This window comes from Simochromis diagramma, unplaced genomic scaffold, assembly GCF_900408965.1.
Source record: "Simochromis diagramma unplaced genomic scaffold, fSimDia1.1 OVJJ01000334.1, whole genome shotgun sequence".
NCBI classification, from domain to species: Eukaryota; Metazoa; Chordata; class Actinopteri; order Cichliformes; family Cichlidae; genus Simochromis; species Simochromis diagramma.
In genome coordinates this window covers 6,221,241-6,230,802 of record NW_024386764.1, presented here as the reverse complement: position 1 = coordinate 6,230,802, position 9,562 = coordinate 6,221,241, and the positions used below count along the sequence as shown (strand labels likewise).

The window sequence follows — 9,562 nt, the reverse complement described above, 5'->3', positions numbered from 1 at the left end:
CAGTAGAACAGCATCCTTAACATTGTGGAGGAGGTAAAGCTCCTCTGCATCTAAAACATAGAGTAAGAGAAAAGGATTGCAGACCTGCAACGGTATTCCAGGATAAATGACTGCTTCATATTAAACCCCGCTCATACGCTCAGGCAGGGACTGTCAATAGCAGTGAGGAACCAGGGGAGCTGGACGTTAGCTCCATGGTACAACAGGTTGCTGCTTTCCTGCAGTCCAAAGGGATTGATCTGGACTGTGACAACATCGACGCATGCCACCCTGTGCCCAGAATAAACACCAGCAACAAACCAGCTATTATCTTAAGTGTAAATCAGAAGCACGAGAATGCACTGCTGGGACAAGGGAGAAAATTAAAAGCATATAAAGTATTTATCAATGAACATCTAACCAAAGAGCCAAGCAAGCACTGTACCTTAAGAAACTGGGAAAGTACTTGGATGACAAACTGTAAAATCAAACTAAAAGGATCACCGGAGGAAGCTAAACTGCTGGTCATCAAAAATATGGTAGATCTCAAAAAATATACAAAACTAAACAAGGTAACAACTATACACTCACTTATCACACACTGAAGGGAAAGGAAAAGCTATTTTATATTAATATGTGGAATGAAACCTGAATATATGAATCAATGAGTGATCCACCTGCTCCCCATCTTTGTTTGCTGATTAGGTGCTTTACCAGCCCGAGGATCTGCCTGCACAGAATCTTAGCTTGTCCTAGGCCTGTGCCTCTGGACAGACACTGGAGAGGCATATATAATGCATGAGTGTGTGTGTGTTTTCAGTTTGTACTGCAACAGTAGCTTTTCTGGTAAAATTAGTGTAAAAACAAAAAACATTGCACACCCTTGAATATTTAATTATCCTGTCTGGAAAAATGGATCAAATTATTCAATGGAGAGCCTGGAACATTACTGTAGGCCAGTATGAAGGAATTTACAGCTAACCAACACATTAATTAAAGTCAGAAAACTATTTGCTGTTATGGAACCTTAAATATTAATTTTAAATAATTTAATCAGCCTGGCTGATTATTTGGAAAGCTGCCAATCTTGTTGGCAATAGCACTTCTCAGAAGATCCCTGGGTTTGCAACACCACTAGCATGAGAAATAAAGAAATAGTGGACTAGTTGGGGGGAAAAAAACAAAACAAACAAACTGACTTTTCTTTATGAATTCATTAATACTTTGCACACCCACAACAGAAAAAACTGAATTATATTGGCTGAAACATTAATGTTCCTGTATGTGGGAGTGTACAAAATAATAATAAACAAACAAACAAAAAAACAACAATAGTTCCTTTTTTAAAGCATGATTCACCTTTAATAAAGAATGCACATAAAGCTACACATGTGTACATTCCCCTTTGACTACAGCAATTTCCTGTATATTGCACTTTAACGATGTAATGTGCTGTTACTGGTACAGGTAAGAACAAGACAAAGACACACTAAGGCAGACAGTTGATAGTTTAAAAAAAATAATAAAAATTTAAAAAGAAAAGAAAAAAAAAATGAGGAGGCTTCTCACCATCACACGGCCAGTTCCTGGGAAAAAAAAAACCAAAAAACCCCAAAAACAACAAAAACAGGAAGTTTGTCTCTTTGCACACACACACAAAAAAACCTGGTATAATCTGAGATTATACACTCACACATTTGCTGAGAAATCTTAGAAAGACTGAGGAATTTACTGAGGTTAAAATTGGATATATACAAGCAAGAAAACCCTCAGGAAAAAGGTGTAAGGAACCACAACACTTCACTTTGCATGGCTTGATGAACCTTGGACCATCTGCCTGCAGCATAAGTCTCAATTAAATAATAACCTTAATACTTGATACATGATTTTAGCCTACAGTGACAATGACATCTAGCCATGGTTATTTAGAAGAACACGTGTATGAATGAGGTGATAACGGGATCGGGAACAGACTGACAGATGCTCGTTCACCCTGCTACAAATGCAAAGTGAAGTAGTTCCTTGACAAATAAGATTTTTTTTAGAGTTGATTCTTGTGCATTTCTGACTTTAACACTAAAAATAATCCTCATTCACCAATTCAACATCCATTTTTTAAACCTACAACAGCCTTCATAATATGCATTTGTAGATATAAAGTGCAAAAATAGTAAGAATAGGACGTGAATAACATGAGCATGTTTTCTGTATAAATTGTACTTTGAGGATTTGTGCAAAAATGTTGCTTGTCACATTTTAACAGACAATTACAGTCAGAAAATTTAAATGTCACTGTTGTTTAAGGACAAACCTTTTATGGTAAGCAAGCTGTAGCGGCTGCTTTACATAAAGAGAGCAGCAACAGATCAACAGACACAAATGCACACATTAAGTATTGATGTAGCTGCCATAAGAGGTCCATACTGGTTTGTTATGTTGTCTGAGTCATTAGCAAGAACTGAAACAAATGAGGGCAGTAGTAGTTTGAAAAGGAAGGAAAAAAAGACTAACGTGGAATAACTAATAAAAATTCACAGTTTAAACACATACAATACTCGTTTGTGTGCCATCATTGATACGAGGTTTGCTGATTAGTAAATAGACTTTTAAACACTAACGGTTGTTAAATAATTACAACATAGCACAAAAAAATAAATTAAATAAAAAAACCAATGTACAATCAAGCTGTCCAACATTATAAAGGTTGAGTTTAAATGTTGTCACTGGAAAAATTGTAGTATACTCTAAATGATAATTATGTCTAGAGACATTTGTGCTGTGTGTAACTGAAGCCCTTGATCAATAAAACTTGGGGTAGTTAGTGCTACTATTACCGTTTACGCTTCGTTAAAGTATCTGCTCTTCTATTTTCCAAATGGTACAAATGTTTGAAAAAAAAAAAAAAAATCCTTTTCAGTTTATGTATTAAACACATCTCAGACAACTACAAGTGTAATTTATAACTTTAGTTCATAAATTCAGAATAACTCAAAATAAAGACCCTTCATGTGGAATAAATATGAACGAACCCTCTGAAGCTACAGAGTAATACCCAAATAACAGTACTGTGGCTTTTTAGGTCAATTTCTTCATATGAACATATAAACACGCACACACACTCACGCACACAAAATGATCACACCTTGTGTTGACTCAACAGTCGGCAGAAAGAGCACATGGAATAAATCTTCACAGTCGTAGGTCTTCTGCTTAGCGCTGTGTGATGTTTTGTGGAAGTATAATTGGTGTGCAAGCAATCCCAGCAAAGGATTCTGGAAAATGCAAATCCCTCTCCCACTCATCTGTCTCTGTGTTGTACACCTGAACGATACTTGTGACATTGTTCAGGTGCCAGTTGTAACCTCCGACGATGTAAATCTTCCCGTCTAGAAGGCAGCAGCCCGCTTCAGACTGGCCGGCCCTCATAGGACTGGCTGTGGTCCACTGGTCGTTCTCTGGAATGTAATACTCGACTGCTAGCACATCAAAACAACGGTCAACATGGTCCATGCGGCCGCCCAGGGCGTAAACCCGATCCCTGGTGCTGATCATGGTGTGCAGCACTCTGGGTTCATTCATGGGAGCTCTGAAGTCCCATTGGTCTGTCGCCGGATCGTAGCAGTGAAGAGTTTTCTTGTCGTCCAATGAGACGCCGTATCCTCCTGAGATATACAGCTTCTCTTGACAGGAAGTCCCCGCATGACCCCAAATCCGGCGTTTTAATGGTTCCACATATGACCACTCATTCTTCTTTGGGCAGTAACACTCTACAGATGACAGGCTGCCAGATCGATTGCGCCCTCCAGTGGCGTACAGCAGTCCATTCAGCACATTTAGCTGAAACTGGATACGAGCCTCCTGCATGAGTGGAATGCGCAGCCATTGGTTCAGATGTGGATCGTAGCGGAAACAGCTGTCCACCGCCCCCTCGCCACTACGATACTGTAAGTGCTGTCCGCCGACGACGTAGACAAAGTTGTCTAGTACGGCAACACAAGCATGGCTGCACCCCGTCTCCATCTCCGTAAGCTCTTTGAACTGACGGGATGCGACATCTGGAAGATAGTACACCTTTGTGGTGACTGTGCGATCGTTGTCGGTGTAGGGCGTCCCACCAAAGGTGATGAGTGACATGACGTCAGAGCGAATGAGTGTCCGTGAGGACTGCATTTCATGCTGTCGGAAGGGAAGGATCTGGTAATTGAAGGCCTCGAGGAGATACTGGCGACACTGAACATCCTCCACCATGATGTCCACTCTCTGAATGCTGTCCACCAACTCTGAAGAGCGCATGAGGGGGAACCGCACGTGGCAGAGGACGCTGCTGGCTTGAGCCCGGCGAGACTCGTCGTACTGGAGCCACCTGATGGCGGCGTGGAAGAGGTCGATCTCACTGCAGTTCTTCAGTTTGTTGCTTTGAAGGAAGAAGGTGAGGCGCTCCATGGGAATGTGCAGGAAATCATCCTCCTCTGCAATCTGGAGGAAGTGGCAAAAGGTGAAGGCATCCACCGACTCCTTCAAGGAAGACAAGCTGAACGTGGTGGCCATCTGGCCGATGTGCAGGCAGGTCTCAACGCTCATCGCTGACTTGAGGAACTCCTCGCAGAGCTCCACGACAGGAACCATTTGGAGGAAGACAGCAGCTCCGAGGACATCCTGAATGCAGTCCAAGTCTAAAGTGACTTCTGCACTGTAGGCAAAGTCGATGATGTGTTTCAGCCCACGGGCAGACAAACCCTTCAGCTCAATGGTATCTTGGTTCGACTCCCTCATGCCTCCCGTGAACATAGCTCTGAAACACAAGGACGTGTAAGTAAACTACGTGATATTTTACAGTCCCTTGGAATTCAAAACTGCATACATTTACTTTACTGTTGAATGGCAATGGAGTCAGAGTCATTGCTCTACGTAAAATAAAATGAATAAATAAATAAAAAAAGGCCCTTTTTTCCTGAGTCGTTGATTGTTTCAGGTCTGGTGCAGATGAACCAAAAACTAGTGTGCAAAGCAATAAGCTTACCTTTTCCTGCATTTTTATGTTATTGTACAAATATCTAAATATTAAAATGTTTTAATATGTTTTAAAACTTTCTCAATTTCTGCTTCTCTAATATACGATATCTTTATATCATTTGGCAAATATGAATTCACTGACATACAGGAGACTGAGAATGTATTTTTACATTACCGAGATGTGTATTTAACTTTAAATGGATGTAACTGTTTTTTTTCCCTCCATTCCAGCTAAAAGCTTCCAGTTATGAATGCAAATCGGGCAGTGTGAAGTCTCATGCCTTAGACTAACCTGAAGTAATCACTACAGGCGGCCAGCACTGCTTTATGGACCTGGAAGCGCTCCTCGTTGATGGCCAGCACGACGTCAAGTAGCTGGCCCTGAGCCCGTAACACAGACAAGCCCTGAAGGAGGGTGGAACTGTGGCTCGGGGCTGAGAAAGTACAGCGAAGGGTGCTATTCTTGTTTGCCATACTGTAAAGAGAAAAAGGCCTCAAGTCACTCAAGTGATTGTTCCTTTTTTCACATCTCCCCTGATCTTAGTTTCTGTACTCAGCTTAATTTTTCAGTTACTAAAAGCTATTACCGCCTTTTCAAACATGCTGCATAGTCCAAGAGATCAATAAGTTGCGTCTGGTGAAAGCATTGCTGTGATGAAAATTTAATCTAATCTGCTAGAGTCGGCCAGGGAGAAATGCATTCTGTTCGGTGTCTTTGCATTAGCGAGAATGTGTCTGTACACTGGAGTCATGGTGAGGGGAAGAGATAGTGCTGTGCACTTTACTGCTAGACATAAAAAACTGAAATCTATCTGCCACGATTACAGTGGCTTACTGAGAGCAAGTAAGTATATCTGGTGGACACACCATCATAGGTACATGAAAAAGCATCACTTTGTCAGCACTCAAGGAAAAGGAAGTTCTCCCTGACATCACTGCAAACACATTTATTCAAAGTACATATATAACCTCAGACGAGCGACAAGCTTACATACGTTTTTGCTTGCACTTTCCCCCCCTGATATGCTTCATTTAACAAGATTCAAAAATGGCATCCAAGCACAGCAAGAAGGTTAAAAATGACCAAATGGGGCTAAATGGGAACGATAGGAGTTTTTCAAATCCAACAATTATCCTATATTAAGTCAAAAAATTAAAATTGAGTCAAAGACAAGTGATGAGGTTCAACCTGACAACCAGCTCAACACATCCCCCCCCCATTAGAGTGGACACAATGATCCAGGCCTTCTCTTCCAACATCAGTGTTTTGTTCAGAAATCAGTTTTCTTGCCCTAATAGGAGAAATTATAATCACCCTGGTGTAAATAAAATCTGTTCAATCCTAAAAAAGTAATTGAGAACTGAGAACTGTGTGTATAAAAATAACCAGTCTTGCAATTTTCATACCCCAGTATTGATCTTGAATATCAAGTGATGCTGGTACGATCAAAAAGATTCGTTCCTCTGACGCTCACCTTTATTTTGTCAAAAGCTAACAAATACAATGTAGCCCAAATAGGCATTTTCTTGCTTTGGAGGTTGTATTAGCTCATCTCACAAGAGCCAACAAAATAATTTAGAGAATGTAAACGCTGCTGGTTGGTACTGGAAAAAAATAAAAACGGCAAAAAAGTGCAGGTCTGGAATAAACAGCTTAAAACAGTGCGAGGATCCCTGCAGTAGTTGTATGACTGATCCTGTGTATGTGCATGGGAAAATTAATTCCTGACAAATTTCCTATTTGTTTGTAGAAAAGCTCGAGTACCTGGGTATCTGCTGAGCAAATAATATTCATCTCTGTCTGTGCATGACAAAATAAAAGGAAAACAAAGTGGAAACTGCGCACATGCGCGCACACAAAACAGGTGAAGGGAAGAAAACGGAGTCTTCTTTTATATATCTGGACTAACGTGGTTGTTTGCCCGTGTAAAATAATAAAAAATGCAAACGTGTTCCATTTAGCTTTGGCAGTGTTACTCTTAATACTTAATGATGGCGTGTCCTACGGTTATCACGTTGACGTAATTAAGTGCACCTGCATGTCTCCAGTGGGGAAACCTCATTAAAATAAACGAAATGCTTACGGTCTGCATTATGTTTTTGTTTTGTTTTTTTAAATATCAGAACTTTTTAAAAACATGCCTAATCTGATTTTGAAGAAGATATTTGAGCCATAACAAAACAGAAACAGACTTTACGCGGATGTGCTCGCAGTTTTGTGGTGACATTTAAAGCAAACTAGCATCGCTTCAAAGTTGTGACCTATTTATTAGTCTATCATAAAAATTATTAATAAAACTGTTAAAATATAGCAGGTTGTGTTACGGTTGTCTAGCCTCCATTCTGAACTTCTTTTTTCTTTGCTGTATCGATAAAAAGGAGCAGGTAGTCTTGGTGCCTGGAGGCCCGGACACCGCCTCGGTGTTTCCTTGATTTAAGCCGCGGCGCTTCGAACCGTTCTGACGGACTCGGATCGAGCTCGAGTCCCGGAGCCGTGGGAACTCCCATCAGGGAAACACCGGACACCCAAGACAACACCGTGGACTCCCCACGTCCTCACCCACCTGTTCTGCGTATCTTTTGGAGCAAATTCCCCACCATCTGACTCCGCCATCTTCTAGCACATAGCAACACGCATAGGGCATTTTCAGCAGAGTTAACAGGATGCCAATGGCACGACTGGCCCGGTCATGGCTTCACAAGTCTGAATAAAGTCGATTGTTCCAGGATGGATGGTAAACAGCTGCCTGTCTGTAGTCCTGTGCCGAACACGGTGGTGACCTCACCTACCGGCTGCTTGCTGTACCTCCTTCCTTTGTGCCGACCACTAGAGGGCGCCACAGTCACGTGCACAGGTGTTTCAGTTGAGATGTCCCGTGTGAAGCATTGATCCTATAGGAGACAAGACTAGATTGTAACAGTAAATATCCATAAAATGTGTCTGTCATTCTATTCATACGGTAGGCCTGTATTAAAGTAGCACTTCTTGGTTGCCAGTTAAGTCTATATGTGTAAAATGTTGCGAATATAAAAAAAAAAGTATCAATTGCAAAGCCTGTATGTAAACAATACAATAGTGTATGAGCTGGGGCCTCCTTTATCAGATTTTTCTGTGCAGTAAATGTGATAGGACTGGAATGCAGAGAGGCCAGTTCTGCACACAGACTGTGCTAATATGCAGAGAATGTGGTTTGACATTGTTGAGTTGAAATGAATGAGGCTTTCCAGTGAAAAAGTCTAGCTCATTAAAATGATGTCAAAGCAAAAGACTGTAACTTGTCTAAGACCATATGAAACTAATTCAAGTCATTTTTATTTATATAGCGCCAAATCACACCGCAAGGCACTTTATATGATAAGGTAAAGACCCTACAATAATACAGAGAAAACCTGAACTTTCAGAAAGCAAGGCAGCAGTGGGAAAGAAAAACTCCCTTTCAACAGGAAGAAACATCCAGCGTAACCAGGCTCAGAACATCTTTGTTCATGCAGTCATCAGAGTTTGAGTCTGTGTGTGTGTGAATGTTAGACAAGGTGCTTAAACACTTTTTTCTATCTAAAATTCAAATGTGTTCTCTGGAGTGACGAATCACAATTCACCATCTGGCAATCCGATGGATGAGTCTGGGTTTGGCAAGGAGAACTGTACCAAGTGTAAAGTTTGGTGGAGGGGGGGATTATGGTGTACAGTTGTCTTTCACGAGGTGGGCTCAGCTCCTTAGTTCCAGTGAGAAGAACTCTTAATACTTCAGCATACCAAGACATTTTTACACCAAGCTTGTGGGAACAGTTTGGGCATGGCCCCTTCTGGATTAGAACATGACTGTGCACGAGCGCACAAAGCAAGGTCCATAAAGATGTAGAAGAACTCAAATGGCCTGCACAGAGTCCTAACCTCAACCTGAGAGAACGCAGCCTGGTCATCCAGCATTAGTCTGACCTCACAAATGTGTTTCTGGAAGAATGGTCCAAAAATTCCCATAAATACTCCTAAACCTTGTGGAAAACCTTCCCAGAAGAGCTGAAGATGTTATATCTGCAAAGGTTGGGCTAACATCATATTAAACCCTATAGACTAACAATGGCATGTCACTCAAGTCCATATGTGTGTGAAAGCAGAGGAGTGAATGCTTGTGTGCATAACTACAAGAACAAGTGCAGAGGTATTGGATGCCTGACGTCACCAAAGCAAAAACTGACTGAACCTGCAACATCAAATGTAAGAATAGTTGTGTTGATAAAAACTGAAACTTCAGTTAAACTATGAGCATGACTGTACTTTATTTATACATACACTATGGTATCCTGTGATAGTATTTTAACCACAGGCATTGCTTATCAGATGGGTTTTTTTCTTACCACAGAGATTAAAATCTTCTGCTCTGACCAGACGATTTTAATCTCTGTGGTAAGAAATGAACACACAACAGAACAGAGTGATCATCTTGCTTCTTTTATTCTTAAAATCTGAAGTAGGAAAATCTTTTCTTCTTCCAGTTCTGGGAATGCAAATTGCAGCAGGGTGGGAAACGCTAGTAGGTTGTCATCACTTTTTGAGAATTAAACAGGA

General features: G+C 41.0%; 1 protein-coding gene across 2 annotated transcripts; it reads right to left on the bottom strand.

The window, feature by feature from the left end:
• Window positions 1-1,314: 1,314 nt before the first annotated feature.
• Window positions 1,315-7,826, bottom strand: klhl26 (kelch-like family member 26). Of its 2 annotated transcripts, XM_040033325.1 has the most exons (3): window positions 7,557-7,825; window positions 5,285-5,467; window positions 1,315-4,771 (listed from the first exon to the last, which is right to left on the bottom strand). In XM_040033325.1, the coding sequence occupies exons 1-3, from the start codon at window positions 7,604-7,606 to the stop codon at window positions 3,190-3,192; spliced, it is 1,815 nt and encodes a 604-aa protein (XP_039889259.1). In that variant the 5' UTR covers window positions 7,607-7,825; the 3' UTR covers window positions 1,315-3,189. The 2 variants fall into 2 exon arrangements, with proteins under 2 accessions (XP_039889259.1, XP_039889260.1); XM_040033326.1 differs by lacking the exon at window positions 5,285-5,467 and having other exon boundaries at window positions 7,557-7,826.
• Between the last annotated feature and the right edge of the window lie 1,736 nt (window positions 7,827-9,562).